The sequence below is a fragment of the Leucoraja erinacea genome, chromosome 32, assembly GCF_028641065.1.
Source record: "Leucoraja erinacea ecotype New England chromosome 32, Leri_hhj_1, whole genome shotgun sequence".
NCBI classification, from domain to species: domain Eukaryota; kingdom Metazoa; phylum Chordata; class Chondrichthyes; order Rajiformes; family Rajidae; genus Leucoraja; species Leucoraja erinaceus.
In genome coordinates this window covers 17,713,047-17,740,558 of record NC_073408.1, presented here as the reverse complement: position 1 = coordinate 17,740,558, position 27,512 = coordinate 17,713,047, and the positions used below count along the sequence as shown (strand labels likewise).

General features: G+C 41.3%; 1 protein-coding gene across 2 annotated transcripts in view; it reads left to right on the top strand.

The window, feature by feature from the left end:
- The window catches only part of LOC129712406 (neurogranin-like), a 42,107-nt gene extending 14,821 nt beyond the window's left edge, over window positions 1-27,286 (top strand). Inside the window, exons 2-3 of one of the 2 annotated variants that reach the window (XM_055660814.1) lie at window positions 486-828; window positions 26,765-27,286. In XM_055660814.1, coding sequence (XP_055516789.1) covers window positions 486-828; window positions 26,765-26,835 — 414 coding nt within the window. In that variant the 3' untranslated portion in view covers window positions 26,836-27,286. The remainder of the gene's footprint in view (window positions 1-485; window positions 829-26,764) is intronic. The other variant, XM_055660815.1, reaches the window with a different exon arrangement.
- Window positions 27,287-27,512: the final 226 nt, after the last annotated feature.

Genomic DNA, 27,512 nt, shown 5'->3' with positions numbered 1-27,512 from the left:
CCGTTTCATGGCCTGCACACCTGATATTATAGACTTTGACACGGGGACCTGACATCGGTGCTGTGTTTGTTCCAAGTCCACTTGCACATGCTGCTTTAGACTTTGGCCAAGACATTTGCGGCATCTGTGAATATCGTCTGTTGACTTGGACAATGTTTGGGAGGAGGTGGGAGAGGTAGGAAGACTGGAAACCCAGGATGGGAGAGAGTAAGAAACAAATCCACCACCCACGTAAATATTATGGTGCAAGAATGGCTGGCATTGTTAGATCTGCTTTGCCGTCTGCGTTTAACTCCCACCTGTGTGCTAAATCCAGTTGGATTTTGTAGTAATCTCCAAACCAAATAAATTTAATATTTGCATTTTATTTTCCACTTGTGTCATGTTTGCTTGCAGATAAGCCTTGCTTGCAAGAGCCAACTTTTTTGTGAGTAACTTGTTTTCTAAAATCTGTTTTTTCTTACCCTCCCTTGTTTTCCGTGAAGGTCAACAAAGAGGAAGCCTGCGTGAAGCAGGAGGAGGAAGACATCCTCGACATCCCCCTGGACGATGAGGAAGCAAATGCTGCCGCGGCGAAGATCCAGGCCAGCTTCCGCGGCCACATGACCAGGAAGAAGCTCAAGGGCGGAGAGAAGGATGAATCCGAGCTGAAGGCAGACGGCACGAGGGATTGCGAGGAAGATGCGCCCGCGGATGGGCCCGACGAGACCAGTGCGAGTGCCGGAGACTCGGGAGCAACTGATGCAGGCAAGGAAGGAAAAGAGCAGAGCGGGGCTACCGAAAAGGCAAAGGATGGGGCATCTATTAATGGGGACCAGTCAGAGACAGGTACTGTAGGAGCTCATCCTTCCCTGTGGCTGCACCTGCCGTCATTGTGACTTTCTCCAATTCATTCCCTCTTCTCATCTGACTTTCACCTCTCCCTGTTCCTTGAAAATTTCCCCTGCATCCCAATGGAAATGCAACACAAACATAAGAGGGGTTTGATCTTCTGAATCAGCCTAACATGTGGGGCTTCATCAAATGCCTCACTGAAATCCATGTAGATAATGTCCACTGCCCTACTTTCATCAATCACCTTTGTCACCTCCTCAAAAAGCTCAATATATCAGTAAGGCATACCCTGCCCTGGACAAAACCATGTGTTGGGTGGAGTTGAGTTGACGGGCATGTCTGAGAGAATAGATCACGTGGAACTATGGAAGGGAATGGGATTGCTGGGATTGTTCTGAGAACCAGAACATACTCAATGGGTCAAATGGCCTCCTTCTAAGGTGTAGGAAAAGCAATCTACCATTGGATATGTTATAAGAAAATTGACCTTAATGGACTATGCCATAACTGAATTTAAAACGATGTTGACATTATAATGTCAGAACACTATAAGATGATGTACTGACAAACATTAACATTTCAACAAAGTGGGTTTCCCTTGATGGATTTTCCAATTTAAAAGCCATTGTAAAGAACATAAAATTGAGTTACTGTCCCAAAGATTATTCATTATTGAGAAATGATGGCACAACACTGTTTGTGTCACAGGGTTGAATGACATCGATTGAAAATAAGATTGAAATTTGTCAGTGGGTCTATTATTTGTCACAGTTAGAATGGGTTGGACATTTTCAACCCAGCGTGATTGAAGAATAAAATTCTTAATTAGAGCGCAAAGAAGAAAATCATTACACTTTAAAATTCATTAGTGTTTAATCCAGCACACATTTCCGCTGACTGGGCAAAACGCTGCTGGTGAAGTCAATAGGTGATGTGCTCCTGAATGTTCATGTTCACAAGTTATAGGAGTAGAATTAGACCATTCGGCCCATCAAATCTACTTCCCCATTCAATCATGTCTGATCTATCTCACCCTCCTAACTCCATTCTCCTGCCTACTCCCCATAATCCTTGACATCCATTCTAATCAAGAATTTGTCTATCTCTACCTTAAAAATATCCACAGATGGCTTCCACAATCCTCTGTGGCAATGAGTTCCATAGATTAACTACCCTCTGACTAAAGAAGCTCCTCCTCACCTCCTTTCTAAAAGTGCGCCCTTTAATTCTGAGGCTATGACCTCTAGTCCGAGACTCTCCCACCAGTGGAAACATTCTTTCCACATCCACTCGATCTATGCCTTTCATTATTAAGTTGCAGGCAACGGAAGTAGTTCACACGGTAACTTCAGTCAGACGTTGTGTCCAATCCCTGGTGTAAGTCGCCAGGACCTATTTCTGAATTTAGCTTTTTTTATCCTTAGCAACACTAACCTAATTGCCAGTTGCTAAGCAAGAGGTGCTTGACAGAATGCTCTATCAACAGCAAGATGCTCTGCCTGAAAAGGTAAAATATTTGCCAGGTCACAGATGCATCTATCAAGGTGACAGTGTCTGCCTTCAAGATGATTTCTCATTCCTCTTTTTTTAAGCTCAATTACCAGAATTGTCCAGGAGAATTGAAAGAAAAAGAAAAACGGATTGGTTCATGTTATTTGTCATTCCAAATTTGGCAATTGTGGCACTGATGGGTAGTTATTAGGGGTTCAAGAAAGGCCCTTGGAATGTCTCGGAAAGAGGTCATTCAATACTCTTTGTTCTATAAGAACTTCTTGGTTTTCTGCTCGTGTCCTGATTTTTGATCTCAACAAACCCTTTGTCAAATTGGCTTTTGAGATCGGCTTTGAGTTTTGCATAACAATCATATTGGCTGAGTCCAACACTGCCTCTATCTATGTACTCTGCATTCAGAACTCCAGAGAGGGTGATTTTATCAAAACTCCTCCTCAGTTCATTTCAGTTTAGTTAATTGTCACGTGTACTGAGGTACAGTGAAAAGCTTCTGTTGTGTTCTAACCAGTCAGCGGAAAGACCATTCACAATTACAATCGAGCCATTTCCAGTGTATAGATACATGATAAAGCAATAACATTTAGTGCAAGATAAAACCAGCAAAGTCTGATCAAAGATAGTCTGAGGGTCAACAATGAGGTAGATAGTGGTTCAGGACTGCTCTCTAGTTATGGTAGGATGACTCAGTCCTTATTGGACTAATAATAGCACATTAATAATAATAATTGTTTGAAAGCAATCTTACATTGCAGTGTAGCTACAAGATTGGACACGTTTTTCCAAGTCTATTACTGCAAATTGATAAGTAGGGTGTGTTTTTATGTAATCTGAAATAACTAATTTTATCTTCATGTGTGATTTTGTCAGATTTTTTAGATTTTTTTCTGCAAAAAAAAAAATGGTGCTGAGGAAATGTCAAATTCAAGAGAATTACAAAGCCACACATTTGGAACATTGCCAGACGCACTTAGATTTCTGTACTGACAGAACCCTTCCCCACATTACAGCAATGAGGTTCCGATTTTCTGCAATGACTTTAAAATGAGGGCTTTTAAATTAACGATACATATTTTATCAATCAGTACTGCAGAAGATTTAACAACAAAGGAATGTATTTCAAAAATTCTTGTATAAATATTTTGTTTAAATATTGGAGGAAAGTAGCTCGGAATAAGGAATAATGGAAAAAACCTTTTATTCAGTATAAAATCGGCCGATTAGTTTCCATGTCAAATATATCAGATTGCAAATACTTTAAACATCTCAAACACACAAAGAGCGTGCTATTGTTTCTCAAAAGATATTCTAAAGCACTAAAAATAAATTGTGGGTTGTACTAACAAATCTAAGAATATCTTAGATGCCCTCAGTTACCAATTCCCCATCATGTATGCTCAGTAATCATGGCATTGTGATTGAAGATAGACACAAAAAGCTGGAGGAACTCAGCGGGACAGGCAGCATCTCTGGAGAGAAGGAATGTGTAACGGGTCTCGACCTTCTCTCCAGAGATGCTGCCTGTCCCATTGAGTTGCTCCAGCTTTTTGTGTCTATCTTCGGTGTAAACCAGTATCTGCAGTTCCTTCCTCTGTATTGTGATTAAAGTTCTTCAGCGTTAGTTCTGCTTTGTCACTGGTGAGTCATGAAGGGATGACTTTGTGGAGGTGGGTGTAAGCAACAGCGGTCAGGTCGACTCAGTTCGGGCACGGTGAATCTGCCCCCGTACCAATGTAAGTCGGAAAGTTGTCCTGGGTCAAAGAATGGTGATGGTCACTTGGGTGGCCTGAACCTGTGAGAACAAATGGCCGATGAATGGACAGTGGGTAGAGGCTGGAGTGGGGTGTGCAACAAAACTGCTGCATAGTTTATATTTCTGCTTTAAAAGCTTGCCCATAAAGACCTAATTTTGCCATCCTATTTTTCATTTAGATTTCAATCATTGGTAATATCATTTGAAGATATAGCATTGTATTCATGGAAGATAGACACAGAATGCTGGAGTAACTCAGCGGGTCAGGCAGCATCTCTGGTGAGGAATGGAAGGCGTTTCGGCCCAAAACGTTATCCATTCCTTATCTCCAGAGATGCTGCCTGACCCGCTGAGTTGCTCCAGCATTTTGTGCCTATCTTCGGTGTAAAACAACATCTACAGTTCCTTCCTACACATCGTGTTCATGGAGCCTAATGATGCTCAGCCTTATCTCATTAGCTCCATGGACCACACCACGGGCTCAGCGTTGTCACACTGTTTAACTGATATCCAACACTGAATATGTTTAAACTTCCTGCAAATAAATGTGGAGAAACTGAAGCTATTGTCTTTTGCACCTGCTACCAACGCAGTTTCCTATTGTAATGAGTGGAAAGTCTGGATGGTGCTAATTTAATGCACATATTTAAAGGTAGGGCACAGGCATAAACTAACTATATTGGAGCCAAAATATCCAGCCAATAATCTTGCATAAAATTTTTTGGATTTGGATTAGCACGGGCTAATAAATGAAATGATTTTTTTATTGACAATGTTTGATGACTGGATCAAGTTTATACGGTCATGTCAGAAGTGCTAGGAGCAGAATTAGGCCATTCGCCCATCAAGTGTACTCCGCCATTCAATCATGGCTGATCTACCTATCCCTCCTAACTCCATTCTCTCTCCTGCCTTCCCCCCATACTCTTCTCTGACACCCGAACTCATCAAGAATCGATCTATCTCTGCTTTAAAAATATCCATTGACTTGGCTGCCACAGCCTTCGGTAGCAAAGTAAGCCACAGATTCACCACCCTTTGACTATAGAAATTCCACCTGAGCTTCTTCCTAAAGGAATGTCCTTTTATTCTGAGGCTATGACCCTCTGGTCCTAGACTCTCCCACTAGTGGAAACATCCTCTCCACATCCACTTTATCCAAGCATTTCACTGTTCGGTACATTTCAATGAGGTCCTTCCCCTCATCCTTCTAAACTCCAGCGAATACAGGCCCAGTGCCGTCAAACGCTCATCATATGTTTTATGACGAAGAAATGGAAAAGGTTGTTGAAATAGTCTGCTTGATGCTTGGCTTGTGAACTTTAATAGTCATTTGATGAACTACAATATGGATTATGTAGGAAAATGAATGTACATAAAATAACATTTATCATGGTGTGCACAGAATTAGGTGGTGGGCAGAGAGTGGTTGCTCAATTGTGGGTGTTTCAGATCTGAGAAAGTACAGACTTGTGTACGATGTGGGTAGTGTTGTATTTTGTTCTAAACTCTTTGCCAATGATATGTATCTCTTTTGGAAACTAATTTGGTTACTATTATATCGTTTAGTGATCCAGACATAATTTCTAAGTTTGCAGATGATATGAAACCCAGAAATGTAGTAAGCGGGAAGGATCGTAACAGAAGGTCACAGACAGACTGGTTAAAAACTGTAGGCAGATGGCAGGTGAATTTAACAGAGAGAGGTGTGAAGTAACATTTTGTGAGATATAATACAAAATAAATGACCTACTTCTAAAGGCAATGTAAGAACAGGGAGACTTGCAAGCATATATATATATATATCATTTAAGATGACAGTACAATGGGAAAGATTTTTTTTTTAACTGGAGAGCCTTTGACTTCATTTATCAATGAATAGATTACAAAAATAAGGAACATATCACAGTTCCACTGTGATATTCGCTCCATAGATGCTGCTGCACCCGCTGAGTTTCTCCAGCATTTTTGTGTACCTTCGGTTTTCCAGCATCTGCAGTTCCTTCTTAAACATATTACTGTTGGTTGGACCTTAGCTGGAGTATTATATTTTAATTCTGAGCTCCCTATAAATAAGGGGCACCTTTTAAATACAGACCAGTTAACGTTCAAGCACGCACACCTTTGGGATGTGGGAGGAAACCAGGGGAAACTTATGCGGCCACAGGGAGAATGTGCAAACCCGACTACAGACAACATCCAATGTCAGGATAGAACCCTGGTCTCTGGCACTGCATCACTCTACGGTGCGGTGTGGTCGGGTACATTCTCAAACCCTGAACAGTGGGTGGAGTATGGGGATCGTACACAAAAGGACACGACGTTCTTGAGTAACACTACGGGTCAGGCAGCATCTCTGTGGAACATGGATAGGTGACGTTTTGAGTCAAGATCCTTCTTCATGTTGTGTGTGAACTAACTCTGGAGGGGACATTTTCTGATTCATTGTAAGAGATGGACTCTCCTGTCAGACATAACATTGAAAGCGCTTCATGTTCCCATAACCCCAAACACAACCGTCCATTATTGAACCTCCATGGTAGGTTAAACTGCTGTACCTCGGTACACGTCACACTAATCTAAACTAAACTAAACTAAACTAAACTAAACTAAAAAATGATTGATTGTTTAAGAAGGAACTGCAGATGCTGGAAAATCGAAGGTAGACAAAAATGCTGGAGAAACTCAACAGGTGAGGCATCATCATCAATCTAAACCAATGTAAATTAAAACCAAGGCTAAATGAAAAGGTCATAAGGTCATAAGTGATAGCAGAATTAGGCCATTCGGCCCATCAGGTTTACTCTGCCATTCAATCATGACTGATCTATCCCTCCCTCCTAACCTCATTCTCTTGCCTTCTCCACATAACCCCTGACAGCCGTGCCAATCAAGAATCTATCTATATCTGCCTTATGTACGTTCCCCATCATTCCTCTAAACTCCAAGGAGTATAGGCCCAGGGCTGTCATACGAAATCATATGTTAACCCACTGATTTCTGGGATCATACTTGTAAACCTCCTCTCCCCCCTCTCCAGAGCCAGCACATCCTTCCTCAGATTTGATGCCCAAAATTGCTCACAATACTCCAACTGCGTCTTGGCCAGTGCTTATAGAGCCTCAGCATTATATCCTTGTTTTGGTATTCTAGCCCTCTTGAAATAAATGCCAGCATTGCGTTTGGTTTCTTTACTACCAATTCGACTTGCAGATTAACTTTTTGTGAATCCTGCACCAGCACTCCTAAGTCCTTTTGCACCTCTGATTAAAGGATTCTCTCCCTATTTAGAAAATAGTCTATGCCTTTATTCCTTCTACCAAAATGCATGACTCTACACTTTGATACACTAGATTCTATCTGCCACTTCTCTGCCCACTCTCCCAACCTGTCCAAGTCCTTCTGCAGAGCCCCTGCTTTCTCTACACTGCCTGCCCCTCCCACCTATTTTCATATCATTCTCAAACTTGGACAGAAAGAATTCAATCCTCTCATCCAAATCATTAATATCCAACATGAAGAGCAGCGGCCTCAACACCGAGCCCTGCGGAACTCTGCTAGTCAGTGGCAGCCAATCAGAAAAAGCCCCCTTTATTGCCACTCTTTGCCTTCAGCCATCCAGCCAACCTGCGATCCATGCTAGTATCTGCCCTTTAACGACTGATTGTATTACTTTAGTTTTTAGTTTACAGATACAACATGGAGTCCACGCTGACTATTGGCCACCTATTCACACACTAGTTCCATGTTATCCCACTTTCTTATTCACACCTTGCATCCTAGGGGTAATTTATAGAGGCCAATTAATCTACCAACCCACACATCTTTGGGATGTGGGAGACAACTGGAGCACACAAAGGAAACCCACACGGTCACTGGGAGAGCGTGCAAACTCCACGCAGATGATGCCCAAGGTCAGAATCGAACCTGGGTCTCTGGCCCTGTGAGGCAGAAGCTCTATCAGCCGTGCCACTGTGCCATCCTGTTCATGTATTGTTCATGTATCGGTTGCAATCTGCATTTGAAATCAATTGAGTAAAAAAAGGACGCATTTAGAACTCCCCTCAAGATATCTAGATTGCAGCCTGACCTAAAACGTTGACCATCCATGTCCCTCCACAGATACTGACTGACCTGTTTACATCCATCAGCTATTGGTTTTGTGCTCAGGATTCCCCAGCATCTGCAGTCACTTATTTCTCCAGCTTGCTGTACACTAGTTTGGAAGTGCATTGAGTATTGCATGGTATAAATTAGTTAATATTCACACAATGTGATCTTATAAACAACATTCTCTCTCACTCTCTCGGGAAATTCACAGTAATTTGCAAACGTGAATTAAATATATATATATATATATACTGTATGTGTACATTACATACATACATACATACATACATAAATACATACATACATACATACATAGATATATCTATGTGTGTGTGTGTATATATATAGTATTTTTGGTGTACCTTGTGTGCTGTGACAGTTGGCAGACCAATTTCCCTCCGGGGATGAATAAAGTTTTATCATATCGTATTGTATATAGATATATATGTGTGTGTGTGTATTTATATAAATATATTTATATATTCATATATATTTATATATATAAACAAAACAAAAGTCAGTGCCATGGGAATGAGTTGGAGAATGGCTTTATTCGGATAGCACCTTCAGAGAGCTGCCACAGGCATGGTACCTAATGTCCTATGTGGTAGGATTTTTTTTTTCTCATCTTTCTTTCTTCATGCCGATACTCTGCCACATGCATTATGCCACTGTTATTTTGCCAACTTCTGTTGGCTGAAATTCCAATGCTGCTTCCAGATAGCATAACACAGCAAAATCATTTAGGGACCTTAAGGATGGCTGATATCCATTTCATTCTTGGACGGCTATTGAAAGAAGAAGATACTCTGGGAAGATATCTGAATCCATTAAGAACCAGCAGCACAGCTGCCCAAGACTGTGTTCGCTTGGTGAACTATGTTCTGTCTTAAACTGAGTTGCAGGTTGAATCACAATGTAGGCATCTTGCATGTTGCCAAATCAAAATCAAACAGCTACTTCCACAATTTTCTGCTTGTGATCACACACCATCTGTGCCTCAAATGAGCAGTGACACTGATTATCATGAAATAGAACAAGAGGAATTATTCATGTGCAGAAGGTAATGCTTTGTCCTAATGGTTATCAAAGAAGATGCATCTTTCTATTCAGCAATCACGGTGGTATTAACAAGGAGGGGGGCACGTCATCTGTGTAATATTGATGTTAGAAGAAGATAGAAGAGGCACCAGATGCTGGAATATGGAGCAACAAGCCATCTGCTGAAGCAACTCAATGGGTTGAACAACAAGCATCTCTGAAGGGAAATTGACAGCCAATACCCCTGCGGAGGTCTAACCAGATTTAAAATAAGTCCCTTGCTTTTCAAAGTCAAAGTAAAAGATTATGAAAGTTTTTATTTTTAAATGCTTTCCCATTGTTTTGTCATCAAAATGATTTATGAATTCTCTTGCAAGTCTCCCTGGATTGGAAGAGTAGAGGGGAGAAAGTTAGTGTGAAGAGGTGATTGGGAAGTGTGAAGCAAGAGCTGGCAAGTGGTAGGTGAAAAATAAAATACAGAAGGTGCAGAAGTAATTCAACAGATCAGGGAGCATCCTTGAAATGGATTGGTGGCATTTCGGGTCGGGATCCTTCCTCATTCTGAAGAAGGCTCCCAACCTGCATCATCACCCATCCATCTTCACCAGAGATGCTGCCTGGTCTGCTGAGTTACTCCAGCATTTTGTGTCTATCTAATGAGAGGAATGTGTGGGTGATGGACAGAAAGGAAGAGTGAGTGAGTATAAAGTGGGTGGTAGGCGACTTAGAGATGGAGGATGTTGAAGGGTGTTGGTGAGAGGATGTGGGGAGATCAGTAGGAGATAAAGTGAAAAAGTTGGAGCAGGTTACTTGAAATTGGAGAATTCAAGGTGCATGCTGTCGAGTTGCAGACCGCCCAGACAGAAGAGGAGATGTTGTTCTAGTTTGCATTTGGCGCTACCTGGCAGTGGAGAAAGCTGTGGAAGGAAGGTTGGGGTGGGAACGGGAAGAAGAATTTAAATGATTTGCAATGGGAGCTCCAGCTGGCCCTGGCGGACAGAAAGCAGCACAATCACCTCATCTACAATTGGTCTCACCAATGTAGAGAACAGAACAGTATAGAAACAGGCCCTTCAGCCCACTATATGAAAATTGAATGGACAATATCTGTTCATAAAATGAAATCAGTAAAAGATAAGAATATTATTTGCATAGTCCAAAATATTACCGGAATGTCACATGAAGAGCACCAAATGCAATAGACATGTTTGGAGAAGATGTTAGGAGCTTTGTGTCAGAAGAAGTGACTCAGAGAAGTCACATCCTCGCCAGGAAGTGACTGGGAAACAGTTTCCCCCTGATCCTACCCATCTCCCCCCACATAAAAATACGAGGAAACTCCAACACATACTTTTTAAACAGACTAAAAATTTAAAAAAGATGGAAAAACAGACAGACTGTAGGCAGAGGCTGCCATCATGCGGTGCCCCTGGTGGCCAGTTATTCTCTACTTATTCTCTATTCACATTTGTGGCTATGACCTTAGAAAATCATCCAGGGATGAGCAAGCAGAATGATAATGGTTTGAAGTGCATTGCTCAGTATCATTAATGAAAGAAGTGAAAAGACGGCCATTTGACCCAGTTTGTCTCAGTAATCAGATCTATTCTCCACCCATTTCCAATATCACTGAACAAATTCGCTTCTCATCTATCCTTTCAATTTCAGTCTAACATTTTCGGTTGAATCTGCTTCCTCCTCCCTCTCAGGTAAATAACAACCCACTGAATAATGAAACATGCTTCCCCACATCTCTCCCCTTTTCCTTTGTCCAATTATCTTCAACCTGTGGCTCTGGTTACTGAGCATCCTTGCCAGTGGAAGCAGAGATTCTCTGCTCAATCTCTCAAGAAGGTTGAGGGTGGCAAGAAGGAAATCTTGCTTCAGGAAAAGGAAGCAAAGAATCAGGATATTCGTCCTGTCAAGAACCAACCATTGTGGTGTATGGGTAAGCTAAGGTAGGTACAATTTCACAGCCCCAAGAAATGTGAATGATTGGTGCTGAATGCTATTAGCAAAATAGTATGTTGTTAACATAATGCTAACACAACATATTTACATGATATTGGGCGAATTAGTGAGGGAATTGCATAAACTGTGATATGGAACATACTTGGTGGCACAGCAAGTGTAAAGGGCCTGTCCCACTTAGGCGACTGCTGGCGACTGTCATAGTCATAGCAGGTCGCCAAACAACTGGCGATTGGACCCCCCCCCTCTACGACAAGCTACAACAACCTACCACCTAGTCAACGTCAATGTTTGAATATGTTCAAAATCCAGCGGTGGCCAGAAAACCACTACGACTCTTTGGGCGACTGAGGAGACAACTAACAACCATACAGGCAACACCCCAGCGAACACAGTCTAGTCACCTAAAAAATAGGTGGGATGGGTCCTTAACTGCTCATCGAGTACTGTCCATAGATTCTTCTACAGATGTTGCCATAACTAATTTGTAAATGTACTCCAGATTTTTCTGCTTTGCTCTGCTTAGGAATAGATTGTTATTATATAAATATTAAAGAGAAAATTGCTGTCACATCCAAACAATAAATATGCATTACATGAACATCATTACTGAGAAATACTGCTGTGCTGAACATTCCCTAATTAACTGTAATTAAAGGAAGAAGGGTTTCGGCCCGAAACGTTGCCTATTTCCTTCGCTCCATAGATGCTACTGCACCTGCTGAGTTTCTCCAGCCTTTTTGTGTACCCCTAATTAACTGTCGCCTGGTTTACAGCTGTGTGATTCCCTATCTATACAGTGATCTGGCTGCAGTCTTGCTAAGTGTCTTGGCTAGAGCTAACTCCAGCTGTGGGAGCCTGCAGATTTACTTTTCAATGTTTCCGGGTTACCTGTCAACTATTGTAGACTGATTGGATGTCAAGGGCTTCCAGCCTGCTCTTGTACTCCAGTATGTATTCTTCTGGTGAAGCCATTGCCTGGTGTAAGACTCTGTCTCCAAAGGCATTGAAGTTGGCAGACTTCATAATCACGGTTTATCCCAATTCGCCCCACTCATGTAAAGATGTTGTTGCTGTGCTTCTCCTTAAAGTGCTTGAGATATTCTTTTGCTTCTAGTATTCAGCACCAATCATTCACATTACTTGGGGTGGTGAAATTGTAACTACCTTGGCTTATTTATACACTGCAATGGTTCAGCTTCACCTGAACCCTTTATAACATTTACATTGTTGGTGGCACTCGTATTGATTCCCCATCCCATCTCCTTCTACACGCCTGAATTTGTTTGTTGTATTTAACACCTGTAACCAACGATCTTTTTGTTCTTGTGTTCCCAACTCCAATCTCCAGGCTGTCATCCTCAAAGATGACCTTCCCCTGTTCTACTTTCTCTGAAGTGTTCCAATGCTTTTAGTTCAGTGCTTGCACAATGCCATTTTTATGACCGTTTTTGTAAAATGCTGTGATTTTTAAAATGATTAATTAATGGGATGGCAATCTGAATACTGACTGTTAATCGATGTACATATTTTAACGTCATTCAGACTACAGCTTATCAGCACCCTCCAATTCTAACCCTATGCCCATGAAAAGTGACAAAGCTGCCTCTGACTTACTGCTTAAATAATATATAATTTTTCAGCAGTAATTTGCTGTGTGCGATTGGCAAAATCTATATTTCTCCTGAGGCAATTTTCTCATTGCTTCTCCCTACCTGCTCAACCTGTAATTAGATTTAATGCAAGCCAGGAGCAGGAAAGTGCTTTTGGACATTCTGTGGGTTTATTAAAAGCTCCTACTTCCTCTCAAACCATTTCTCAGCCCCTACTTACATCACGATAGAGAATATAGTCAGATTTGTGGTACTTCATCATAAAACTTGTGAAATTGGAGTGGTGCCTATTATCTCCCGGGATTGCTGTTGACGTCAAATTAAAACATGTGAGGCTCATTTGTTTTACTCTAAGTTTAGTTTAGTTCAGAGATACAGTGAGGAAACAGGCCATTTGGCCTACTGAGTCCACACCAACCAGCGATCCCTGCACACAAACACTACCATACACACACTACGTACAATTTACATTTTTACCAAGCCAATTAACCTCTAAAACCTTACACCTTTAGAGTGTGGGAGGAAACCGAACTCGGAGAAAACCCACGCAGGTCACGGGGAGAACGTACAAACTCCGTACAGACAGTACCTGCAGTCAGGATCGAACCCTGGTTTCTGGCATTGGAAGGCAGTAGCTCTACCGCTACGCCGCAAATATTGTCAGGCCAAATAGTGATGAATGATGTCGGCACATTGGAATATGGCTTTATTCATAATTGTATTACCTGACAATATTTCATACTCATCCATACAGTTTTGATGCCTTCATTATGTTTTGCATGATGGGCATAGGATATTATATTGATACCCGGTCATTTCTCCTGCCCTTTACCTGCATTTGTTTGTTGTATTTTTGACCTGTAGCAAATATTCTTCTTGTTCCAGTGCATCCAATTGTAAGACACAGGATGACATCCATAAAGCTGACCTTTCCCTGTTCTACTTTCACTAATGTGCTCCAGTTACTTGTATTGCAGAGCTGTTTTTAACTTGATGATTGTTATTTGCAGGCCATATGTAGAAACTGCTCTAATTTAAAAATAATGAGTTACCGTGATGGCAGACTGGATACTGACCCTTAACTGGCCTCTTGACCCAGTCAAGTAAGCTGCTCAGTTGCACCAGAGAACCACTACATTGCAACAGAACAAAAACCTGACAGACAACCTTCAATCGACCTAGACCTGGTTTCATGCACAACATAGACACTCATACCTGGCCTTGCAGAGTCCTCTGTCCAACTGCCTGGGGATTGGTGTTTAAATTAGAAGAGTTTTCCAGCTATTAAGCCTGATTTATGCATCTACGTAGAATCATACGTAGATGAAGTTGATGAGTATAGAAGTTGGGAGGTCATGTTATAGTTGTACAGGACATTGGTGAAGCCACATTTAGAGTATTGTGTTTAGTTTTGGAAAGATTTTGTTAAGTTGGAAAGGGTTCAGAGAAGATTAATGAGAATGTTGCCAGGACTCGAAGGCCTGAGCTTTAAGGCGAGGTTGAGCAGGCGAGGACTTTATTCTTTGGAGTGCAGGAGGATGAAGGGTGATCTTATAGAAGTATATAAGATCATAAGAGGAATAGAGAGGGTAAATGCACAGTGTTTTACCCAGAGTAGGGAAATCAAGAACCAGAGGATGTAGGTTTAAGATGAGGTGGAAAGATTTAATAGGAAGCTGAGAGACAACTTATTTATACAAAGTGGTTAGTTATATGGAACATGGTGCTAGAGGAGGTAGTTGATGCAGGTGCTATCACAATGATTAAAAAACATTTGGACAAGTACCTTGGTGGGATAGGTTTAGAGGGACATGGGCCAAACGCAGAGAGGTGGGGCTAGTGTAGATGGGACGTTGGTCGACATTGGAAAAATGGGCCAAAGGGCCTATTTCCGGACTGTATGACTCTATGTTACAACAAAGGTGTGCAAGACTTCTCCATCATAATCCCAGAGGTAATAGTGATGTACCAGGGTGATGGCAGACTGATACAGGAGCATGTGGATCTAATCATGGCGATCTCACATTGACTCCAGGCCTCATGAGTTCAATGGCAAGAGGTCAAACATAAGAAAAGGTGCTCCTGGTCACCATATATCATCCTTCCTCAGTCGTCTCCTGAATTAGGACGTGCTGTTGGTCACAAGGGCAAGAGACACAATTTATACATCAATGCTACCTGAAAGTGATTTTTTTTCTCTCACATTTTTTCTCATCATCACCCCCACAGATTCTACACATCATTTATATTCTCAGGGCACTTTTTATGCTCGGGGCCATTTACAGTAGTCAATAATCAATCTAGCAATCCGCATTGTTCTAAGATGTGGGAGGAAAGCCGGTGTTCGCATGTGGAAAAGAGATCCCACAGGGAAAACATGCAAACTCCACACAGACAGCACCAGAGGTTAGGATTGTCCCCCATGATTTTACAAACCTAAAAGGTCACCCCTCAGCTTCCTACATCCCAAGGGGAATCTCTGGACGGGTTGGATAGGTTGTTTTTATCACTATGTTCCAGACAATATCCTGGTGTTTCTCTCCTCCACTCTCTCTAATGTTATCACATCCTTCCTGCAGTGTGACTGCATCCTTCCTACAATGTCTTCGAGCTATCTTTAATCGAACTTTATTGGACTTGAATGTTATATCTTTGCACTAAATGTTGCACCGTTTATCCTTTACCTTTGCACTGTGGGCGGGTAGTAAACTATTCATGTACAGTCTTTTCTTTCAGTGGATAGCACGCAAACAAGACCTTCTCACTGTGCACCTTTTCTCAGTAAACATGACAATAATAAACTAAACTAATATTCCAAGCCAGATTTGCAAGCTATATTTAGAATCATTCATTGATTGCAAAAATGCGTCAGTCAGTAGAAGCTCCTTTTAATATCCTTCTCTCCCAAGTGTAGAATGTTTTCATTTTCGCCCGTAGCCCAAACCCTTCATACAAAATTACTGTTGGTGCCCATTTCCATTGCTACGCCCTTGCTATGATCTTAGGCTGCTGCCTCTAAATAATTCCACCTGAATTCGTAGCAAATTTTGAATGCAAGAAGCAAACACAAAATTCTTGTTTTTATAAGAACAAAATTAATATGGTCCTCAGAGCAGAGTGGTGAAGGGAGAAATGATCAATTTGCTTGAAATCAAAAATAAGTAATGAGAATTTTTTTGGATGACTGAGTAATCGATAAAGCAGAACACAGATGTAAGATGATTGGTAAAGGACCTAATTGAAACGTGCAAAGTCTTTGATAGCAACTTAAAAGCCACTGATTGATGTGGCAGTGGACACTGTTTCAGTGTGGCCTTCAAAAGGAGATTTGGTGAACATTAGAAGGAGAGAAAACCATGAGGATGTAAGGAAAGAAACAAGATCTGGGATTAACTATATGCTCTTTAAAAAAAAATGGTGCTTGAGCCAAGTGGTGCATTGGGGTGGCACCGTGGCCACAGTAGAGTTGCTACATTACAGCACCGGAGACCCTGGTTTGATCCTGACTACGGGTGCTGTCTGAACGGAGATTGTTTGTTCTCCCTATGACCACGTGGCATTTCTACGGGAGCTCTGGTTTCCTCCCACATTCCAAAGACATGTAAGTTTCTCCGTTAATTGGCTTTGGTAAAATTATCCCTAGCATGTAGGAGAGAACTCTTGTACAGATGATTACTGGTGGGAATGGACTGGATGGGCCAAATGGCCTGTTTCCATGCTGTATCTCGAAACTGAACTAAACAATTAGCTTTGTTTTGTGCTGTGAACAAACTTAGAACATAGAACAGTCCAGCACAAGGACAGGCCCTTCGGCATTCCACAATATCTGTGCCGAGCTTGATGCCAAGACCATCTCTTATCTGCCTGCACATGACCCATTTTGCTCCATTCCTGTATATGCAGGTGCTTAAACAGATGTCTCTTAAATGCCACTATTGTATCTGCCTCAACCATCATCCTCTGCTTTCTACCATTAGTCACAAGAGCTGTGTGGCAGCAGCTCTACTAACTAGAATATACTAGCTCTACTAAAATTGGAATTTCCAATTCCAAACATCTCACATTCTGTTTAGTTTAGTTTAGTTTAGCTTGGTTTAGTTTAGTTTAGTTAACAGGCCGTTTTTGGAAACAGGCCCTTCTTCCCACTGAGACTACACTGACCAACGATCATCACACTAGTTCTATGTTATATCATTTTTTCATTGCTCCCTACACATTCAGGGCAATTTACAGAGGTCAATTAACCCACACGTGTTTGGGTTGTGTGAGGAAACTGGAGCAGCACCAGGAAAACGACACAGTCACAGGGAGAACGTGCAAACTCCACACATACAGCACCAGCGGTCAGTATGGGACCTGGTTCCCTGGCAGTGTGAGGCAGCGGCTCTACCCGCTGCGCCACCGCACCGGGCCTTGTTCAGCACTCTTTGCAATCTGCACCAACGTCTGTCCATGCCAGTCCTAAAGGGGTTGATTCTGAACTGATTCAACGATATTTGGATGAAAACACCTCCCCTCCGGTCTGAACAGCATGCCCTTGGTCTCACTGGTGTGAACGCTTCTGGTGATTCAGTGGCTTCCTGTTACTCAGCTCCCTGACAGGCTTGGAACGTCTGAGCCTGAACTATTGATTTTTCTCCACTTAGATGCAATCCAATTAAAATTGCAGAATACAGAAATTTATTTTTCAGATTTGTAATCTAAGATCTAAATGCCACGCCGACTATCATTATGTGAAATGTGTTTATTTATTAGCTTAATCCAACTCCCTTTCCTGCAATGTTATGTGACTCAGTGTGCTTAATTGGATAGTTTCCTTCACCAAGTTACTGTTTTTATCGAAGCTCCCTCCTTTCCTCCTCATGCCTTGGCCCATTTTTATAATGTGTCATATGTCTGTCTACTGTGCTACTGATGTGCTAATCATGATTATATCTGACTGAGGGTTCTTAAGAGATCAGCTAGGTACATTTTTAATATAACTTCCTTACTTGCACAGTTACAGTGTGGGCGTACTGAACACAGGGCAACAGAGCGGCACAGCTGGTGGAGCTGCTGCTGTAAGACATTTGGGTCTGGTCCTAGGTGCTGTCTCAGGTGCTGTCTGCGTGGAGTTTGCATGTTCTCCCTATGACCACGTGGGCTTCCTCCAGATGCTCTGTTTTTTTCCCAGATCCCAAAGACTTGCGGGGTTTGTTAGTCCATTGCTCTCACTATTTGCCCACATTGTGTAGAGAGTGGATGAGAAAGCAGGATAGCATAGAACTGGTGTGAACGGGTGATTGATGGTCAGTGTGGACTTGGTGAGCCAAAGGGCCTGTTTCCACACTGTATCTCTCAAATTAAAACTAACAAGGACGCACCGTGGTATTTAGGGGTGCATCTGAATTGAACTGAGGTCTGGGTCATAAGCCCACTCAAGGATGACCCTTTCAAAATAAGATGCTGCCAGTCAGACTGCGATAGGAATACATTTCTTCAGAGTGTCGCATCTTCAGAATTATCTCTCAAGATGGTTGTGAAGATTCAATCACTGAGTATAGTCAAGGCAGATTTTTGATGATAAGTGATTCAATGCAAATAATATGTAGAAAAAAGTTGTTGTTCAAATATTTTGTGAAATGGTGGAGCAGGCACCATTGTTCCTTATAGTCTTATGGCATTCCAACATTATCAGTGAGGTAGAGACACAAAACACTGCAGATGCTGAAATATTGAGAAAAAAACACAAAGTGCCGGAGAACTCAGTAGGTCAGGCAACATTTGTGGAGGGAATGGAAGGCAATATTTTGGGTCAGGACCCTGATTGAGTAGGGTGGAGAAAAATGAAAAATTATCAGTGAGGTAAAATGTTTTTGATTTCCTGATAGCACCTTCCAACACCACTGCTGCATGAAAATGTAAACAATTTTTGGTTCTAACCTGTAATCCAGTGGGTTTTAATGCAGAATTATACCAAGGCTGTCTAGAATTAATGGGTCAGCATTGAAGAGAGTTATCAAAGAAGCATTTGACCTGGGCTTCCTCAGAGAGGCAGGGGATTGATTAATCAAGAACAAATTCACAACATGATACCATGGTCATTAGACACAAAATGCTGGAGTAATTCAGTGGGTCAGGCAGCATCTCTGGCGAAGAGGGATAGGTAACCTTTCCAGTCAAAACCTTTCTCCAGACTCAGCCTGGCCCGCTGATTTACTCCAGCATTTTGTGTCTATCTTCGATGTAAACCAGCATCTGCAGTTTCTTCCTACAAAGGATTTTGCAGCCCACTTAGTATTAATTTTCAGAATTTTCAATTAATGCAAGAAAGGAAAACAAATTTTAATGTAAAACTGTTCATCAAATAGTTTACAGTTAGTCAGAAGTTTCGGTTTCGTAGCAAATTGTAAATTTAGAGTCAGGGTGGATCCTGATAGTGTGGAGGATGTGAAATTAGTGGCAGCAGATTGCCTGTTCTTACAACTCATCCTATTTTTAATTCTATAGAAGTCAGCTGATTGAAATTTAAGATGGTGTCATGAAACACAATAAGGTTTCAGTGGCAGTGTGAAGAGAGAGGTAACTCTGGAGTAACTGCATCAGCAAGTTTCCGCCTCATTCTGCTATTCACAATTGAGTTTAGTTTAGTTTGCTTTATTGTCACATGTACCAAGGTTTCTTATCACATATATCAGGCAGGTTACTGCTTACTATACCTTTTTTCATACATTCCCGTTCCTTATCTCCATAATCAAACTTCCAGGATTCCTGTTCCCTTCCTATTCTGACCTCTTGCTAATCCATCATTTTTCTTTCCCCACAGCTGACATCCAATATTTCAGTGACCTAGACCCAAGCATTGGAATTTCCTTCTTAACTCACTCCAGTTCGTTATGGCTTACTTAAAGCCTACAGCTGATTTAATTTTTGTTACTTGTTCAAATAATCCTTTTTGTGGAGGCACGAAGCCGCAGATGCTGTAATCTCAAAAAACAACAAAGTTCTAGAGGAACTCAATGGGGCAATGCTATCTCTGTTCGAAGAAAGATCCCAAAACATCATCTGTTCATTCCCTTTTTCTGTCCTGGGGCTCCTCCATTGCTAAAGTTGTTGTGGTTCACTTTTTATTAAACAGACACAAATGCAATTAAAATTAGTAATTAGGTAGTAAAATCTTTATTTCACCAGGCGGGTGTGGCAAAGACTCTTACAGTATTTAGGTACAGACTATAGAGAGTAATCCCCACACAAAGGGCCAGTGTTTAAGTATACATATTTATACTTCAATAATCAGCGATTCAGCAATACTTTATCTTACAGAGCATGGTACCATCTCTTGCTTCTTAAGATTGATAGCTTCTTAAGATAGACAGCTTCTTGAGATTGACAGGTTCTTCCAAGAGAGGAAAGGTTAACCCATATATGGTTATGATGAGAAGGGTATTTTTCTGCAGATCAGGCATCTTGGTTTTTTTACTTAAATGACGCACATTATAATCTTATAGAGCAAGGGTAGGAGCAGTGGCTGAACATCCTCTTAATGTTTATATTATGGAGGAAACATTCATGAAGTTGTGCTTGTTATCTCGCTTGTGTTTATTGGAAAAGAGCAAAGACATCTTTGTTAGCCTTGTTAGTTTAATAGGAGCAAGGGTAAGCATTTTCAGCTGGCTTTGCAATTATATAGGAGAAAGGTGACTTCTAGTTTCAGCTGAATCCATTTTTGTAACTTTTAAATCGTTTAAACTTCCTCAAAGTGCGGCCACATGCAAACTGGAGGAACAGCATCTCGTATTCCACTAAGATAGTTTACAGCCTAATGATATGAACATTATGTTCTCCAGTTTTAAATAACTAGCCTACAAACAACACCCATTTCAACCTCCCTTCCCCTCTCCAATTATTACCCCCCTTGCCCCTGAGCCCACTGGATTCGAACCCAATTCTCTTACTCTTCCGTCTGAGGAAGGGTCTCAATCTGAATTGTCATCTCTCCATGTTCTCCAGAGATGTTGCCTGACCTGCCGAGTTACTCCAGCATTTTCTGTCCTTTGATGACTATAATATTACCAGGCTGGTGTTTAACAAGAAGCACAAAGGTATACATGATTTCTACATTATTATTCTGATCAGTGTATCCAAAACAAGCTATAGAAAAGTGTCAGCTTGTAAATGGAACGTAATGCACAGTTTCATGGAAAACACCTACAAATCCTGTCTTGAAATCTAATTTCACAGTTGATAAGAATTTTCTTTGTGTCATAAGGTGCGGTTGCCTTGAAAGGCTGCTGGAAGCAGATTCAGTGGAACGGTAGCTTTTGTCAAAGTAACTGAATGCCTAGTTCTACAGGGGAATGAAATAAAGTGCAGAGTGCTTGGAAAAGAGCTAGAGTTTGGAACTGGGTAGCTTTCAGTTGGCTAGCCCAGTTACAATGGGCACAGTGACCTCTCTCTGCTGTGGAGTCAATGATTCATACTCATAAACCGTGGGGCTAACTAATCCAATCAAATCTATGGTTTGCCAGAAACAAGTTTCATCTTAATAATGGGAAATGATTCCATCAATGCAGCTTGGCTCCCTTTTCCTCTACCAGAAGCTACTCATTCTCCTGGCAAAGAAGGACACAAATTGTTGTGTCAGCCAGAGATGAAAAAACAGAGGATAGACACAAAATGCTGGGACAGGCATAACTCAGCGGGACAGGCAGCATCTCTAGATAGCTTACACCACAGTGGTATGAATATTAACTTCCCTAATTTCAAGTAATCTTTGCTTTCCCTCTCCCCATTTCTAGTTCTCCAACCACTCAGACTGTCTCCCTGATTAAATGTTATCTCTGTCTGCTTCGTTGTCACCCTCTTCTAGTTAGCAATGATCTATTTTACATTATCCATGAACTTCATACCCTTTGATGTCTTGTTTTCATACCTTACACCTTCTTATCTCTGTGTCTCTCCCCTCCCCTGACTCTCAGTCTGAAGGGTTTAGACCAAAACATCACCCATTCCTTCTCACCAGAGATGCCGCCTGTCCCACTGAGTTACTTCAGCATTTTATGTCTATCTTCGGTGTAAACTAGCATCTGCAATTCCTTCCTACACATGAAAAAATGGAAGATGTGAGACAAAAGGATTGAACAGTTGTGAATTGTCAAACCAGAGGAAGGAATGTATTTGGGGAGGAGAGGGGGAGAGAGATGGGTAGGTGTCCGGGTGGAGCACAGGGGAGGGGTATGAGGAAGAAAGGGGGGTGTGTAGGAGAAAGGGGAGAGGGAGGGGTGGTTTTGGAGGTTAACTAAAATTGGAGAATTCAATGTTCACACCATTGAATTATAAGCTACTGTTCCTTTGACATTTGCGCCAACATTTCAGAAGTATTTCAATAGTGCACCATAATTTTAGGTGTCCTGAGTTTATGGCATGTTATATATAAATGCAGATACATCTTTCCCTTTTAACATTATCTATCCCTAGGTTAAGTAGGTGAGTTGAAGTATAGTTTAAGATCTAAGTTTGATTTTGGAGTAGAACGGTTTTTGATTTGTATTTATGGTGCAGGATGATTTCTAATGAGGGTAATGATAACAGATTAGGAATATAAATAGCTTCCTTCCTTCTATTATCAGGTCATTCCATTAGCTAGGGTACTGTCCAATGTATCTCTACTTCATTGAGGATATTGACTTTGTCTATAGAACAGACTGCAATTTTGAGAACTACATTTTACACTGCGTCTTCCCTTTCACTCTATCTATTGTACTTGTGTTTGAGTTTGGATAGCCTGCAAAACAAAGCTTTTCACTGTACCTCAGTGCAAGTGACAATAATATACTTGAATCTAAACCTAGATCTAAACCTAACCCCCCCCCATTTAGTTGCCCTATCCACACAACCTTTCAACAACTATTTGCAGCAATCTTCCTCGGAAATTCATTTCCCGTGACTTCAATGAAGTGGAGAACAGCTCACAGCTAGAACTGCATCATGCATCTAGTGTAAATAATCGGGGACAAATTTTGAACCCATTATCTGAAATTAAAGGTGACAGACTACCCAAATTGAGTAATCAGGCAACAAATTAGCATCTTCTGTGATATTCCTGCTTTCTGTCAAATATGAAGCAGCCATGAGCAATGAGGAGTGAAATTTATGCCTGAATCTGAGCTGTGATGAAAACTAAAGTGCCAGAACTCTGCCCACTTTAACTGTCTTTGTCAATGTATTTGGCAAAGAGAAAAATAGCTGAACGTAACTGTCATTTTTACACCTCGTAGTAATAAATCCGTGGGTTTGAATTGTCTCCAAATAGAAACTACTTGTTAAGTATAATATCTCTGAGAATCTAACAGTACTTCAAAGTATTGTCACCTGGTCATCTTTTTCTTTGTATTTATAGTGCAAGATGATTGCTAATGAAACCAATAAAAAAATATCATAAATGCGTTTTCATTCTATTGAATGTTGGCAGTGGACCATAATCTTGTACAGGCTTAGATATAATCTCTGGAGAAAAAGAATAGGTGACTTTTCAGGTCAGAGCTCTTCTTCAGACCCAAAATGTGACCTATTCCTTTCCTCCAGAGATGCTGTCTGACCCACTGAGTTACTCCAGCTTTTTGTGACTATCTTCGGTATGAACTAGCACCAGGTAACTAAAGCAGTGTACCATCATGTACCGAATCCAAATACAACCAACCCTGGTCGTGTGGCAAATAAAGATTCTTTCTATCTATCTATCTATCTATCTATCTATCTATCTATCTATCTATCTATCTATCTATCTATCTATCTATCTATCTATCTATCTATCTATCTATCTATCTATCTATCTATCTATCTATCTATCTATCTATCTATCTATCTATCTATCTATCTATCTATCTATCTATATATCTATCTATCTATCTATCTATCCCTTGCATTAAACATTATTCCCTTATCATGTATCTATGCACTGTAAATGGATCGATTGTAATCGTGTAATGTCTTTCTGCTGACTGGTTAGCACGCAACAAAAGCTTTTCACTGTGCCTCGATACACATGACAATAAATTGAACTGACCTGCAGTTCCTTCCTACACATCTTATACAGGCATGTTGTGTTCAAGGCTTCCAGCTTCAACTGAAGTTTCCTGATGACAGAACATTTTCTGTATGGAGTTGTCTTAGTGGTAAAGAGTCGTACAGCACAATTGAAGAACTAATACACTGCTGAGGAGTTAATGCAAACAAGAAAATCATGGAAGAGCTGCACATAAATTACACAAGAATGCGATATTAGGACAGTAAGCACTGGGATTTGGTTATGGCTCATCCTTCAACATGATTGCTCTGAAAATTGATCCTACCTGGGAAGGGGAAAAGCATTGCGACATAGTGATCAGAAGAGAAGTGATCAGAACACTTACCAGCTATTGGATGTGTAATATTGGTTGTGAACAACATTTACTGCTTTAAGGTTGAAAATTGGCAAGTGAGATGATTTACCACCAGTGCTTGATGCCCAAGAGCTTAAGAAAGGGAACAAGATCAAGACATTGGGACGAGCATCCCACAAATGGCTAAGATAAGTCAGGCTTTATTGCTGCTGCAGAGACCAGCATCAATGACCCCAGAGATGGATGGATGACCAGTTCACGTGGAGTGCACAAGCTAGTGACTCAATACAGTGCATGAAATGGGCAGAATTTGTTTAGTTTTAGTTTAGAGATTCAGCATGGTAAACAGACCCTTTGGCCCACTGAGTCCACATCAACCATCGACCACCCATACACTGGTTCTATGTCCTGCACACTAGGGGAAATTTACAGAAGCCAATTAACCTACAAACCTGCAAGTCTTTTGAATGTGGGAGGAAACCGGAGCATCCGGAGAAAACCCACGCGGTCACATTGGTGAACGTACAATTTCCGCACAGACAGGGCCCGAGGTTCGGATTGAACCTGGCACTGTGAGGCAGCAGCTCTACTGCTGTGCCACTGTACTTAAACAAAAGCAGTGGGACATTTATATAATATTGTTTGTTAAGAATGATTGTTACGTTAAGACTTCTCTAAGTAGTGCATTATATGATGGCAACACTGCTGTTGGTCGGTTACAGAGAGCAAACAGATTCTGAAAGTGGGGGTGAGACAGGGGGCTAGCATTGGAAATGTCCTCTGGGGCTTCTCCCAACCAACTGCTATAATCTTGCAGAAGATTGTCAGAAGTCCTATTAATTCATCTGTTGTGGTATCGCCAATCTGCTTTTGTGGTAATAGTGGCCATTTGAGAAAGTGCCCGATAAATTAGTTGCAATCATTTGGACATGCGTTTGTTGTTTGCGCAAAATGACCATGTGCAAATCAGGTATAATATTTGCATTTGCAACACTAGTGAAGGCATACCAAAGGTAATGCTTTTGGAATGATAGATTATTTCATTACCATCAGTTACCTAGCAACAATTTTGCGTTCGAATAGTGGCAATGTAATGAATGTTGATTTGACACCAGCACAACAATACTGCCATCTGGAGTAATTCTGCGGTATAGCAAGCAATTGGAAAATACTTTCAATATTAATCTGCAGAATTTACTAATTTACAAGTATTGGGTCAGGAGTCGGTCATTCATTCCCCACGGCCTCTTGTCATTACATTGGCCATTACCTTCATTTCCCCTCCTCTTTATATCATTCAATGCACTCAATGGACTGAGATCAATTGCACACTGCTTTAAAAGCTTCAATTGACTTCCTGCACTCATGTTTTGTGTGGTAGAGAATTCCAGATTTCAAAAAGGATAAGTGGGTGGGTGATCTTGTAAATGGAGTATGATATGTGAACATGTAAAATTGCCCACTTTGGCAGGGAAATCAAAATGATATTAAAGATAGACACAAAATGCTGGAGTAACTCAGTGGGACAGGCAACATCTCTGGAGAGAAGGAAAAGGTGACATTGCGGGTCGAGACCCTTCTTCAGATTGTGTCTATCTTGGATTGAAACCAGCATCTGCAGTTCCATCCTATACATTAAAAAGATGTTATCTGCATGGTGAGATATTGTAGAGTTCTAAGTTGGAGAGAGAGAGAGAGATCTGGGGGGATCTGTTATGATCACAGATGGAAGCATTGTTAATATGTTGGAAGCTGTTCAAAGAAGGTTTATTCCTAATACCTGAAAAGAGTGGGCAGTCTTATATGGGAAAGCAAGTGACAATTGAAATATATGAGATCCTGAAAAGTCTTAGCATAGGATATGGAGAGGATGATCATATTTGTGGGAGAATCTGTAACTGGCAATTACTGTTAAAACTAAAAGGGTCAACTGGCTGAGGATGTTTTTTTAATCTCCAAGTGCTTTGAAGATTTTGAACTCGTCCGTGCCCAATGCAAGCTGACTTGGATTATTTTTAAGGCAGAGGTGGAAAGATACTTGCTAAGAAAAGGATAAATATCCCACCTAATCAGTCCACTGATATTGTACTGCAGTCTATAGCCCTGTTATGGCCATGTTTCTGTATATTTAAACAAAATCATTGTTGTTTATCATTAATAGGCACAATGGTTCAATCAACATGATTTAAAAAAATGTGAAATGTTTTTTTGCAATTGAATTAGAGTCATAGTGTGGAAACAGGACCATTGGCCCAACTTGCCCACACTGGCCATCATGTCCCAGCTACATTAGTCCTACCTGTCCGCGTTTGGCCCATATCCCTCCATACTGTCCTTTCCACGTACCTGTTTCATAGACGTTTGGATAGTCTCGACCTCAACTACCTCTTCTGGCAGCTCGTTCCATACACCCACCACCCTTTGTGTGAAAAAGTTACTCCTCAGTTTCCTATAAAATCTTTTCCCCTTCACCTTAAACCTTCGTCATCTGAATTGAATCTTTTGATTTTGCGCGTGCTAAGCTGACTGCGGGGTTACATCATTAAATAATAAAATCTAAATATTTTTTGCAGCCGCTGAAGACGGAGGGAAAGCATCCGAGGAGGTAGAAGGCGAGTCAGAGGCGGCCGCGCCTGAACAGTGAAGCAGTGATCATTCGCTTTGTCAATACGTCCTGTCAGCCTCGAAAAAATGTTGTGCAGGATTCAATCAATGCTATCTTTCCAATTTGTACTCCATGCAAGGTGTTCCTTCATTCTTCTGTATTACGTTGTGCATTTCCACCTGCCAGTGGACTCAGTGGCCCTCTCTATCTCACTTCTTCTTCTGTCGCCCATTCCTTTATTTCTTCCCTCCCCTTCTTTGCATCTTTTGCCCTCCCTTCCTTCTCTTCAGGGAGGCAATATTCCACAGCTTCTTTTCTGCTTTGCACACAAAGGTAATAAGTGGAGGTTGGAGTGTATCCATGAGTCTGTGCGCTAATTTCATATTGCATTGGCCAGGAGTTTGAAGCATTTTTTACTTTGCCATTATTATTGGATTTGTTTAACTCCCAGATAATATTGCAGAGAGCACAATCAAGATAGGATCAGATCAGTGTTAAAGAGGGAACTGCAGATGCTGGAGAATCGAAGGTTACACAGAAAAGCTGGAGAAACTCAGCGGGTGCAGCAGCATCTATGGAGCGAAGGAAATAGGCAACGTTTCGGGCCGAAACCCGAAAGTCTGAAGAAGGGTTTCGGCCCGAAACGTTGCCTATTTCCTTCGCTCCATAGATGCTGCTGCACACGCTGAGTTTCTCCAGCTTTTCTGTGTAACCTA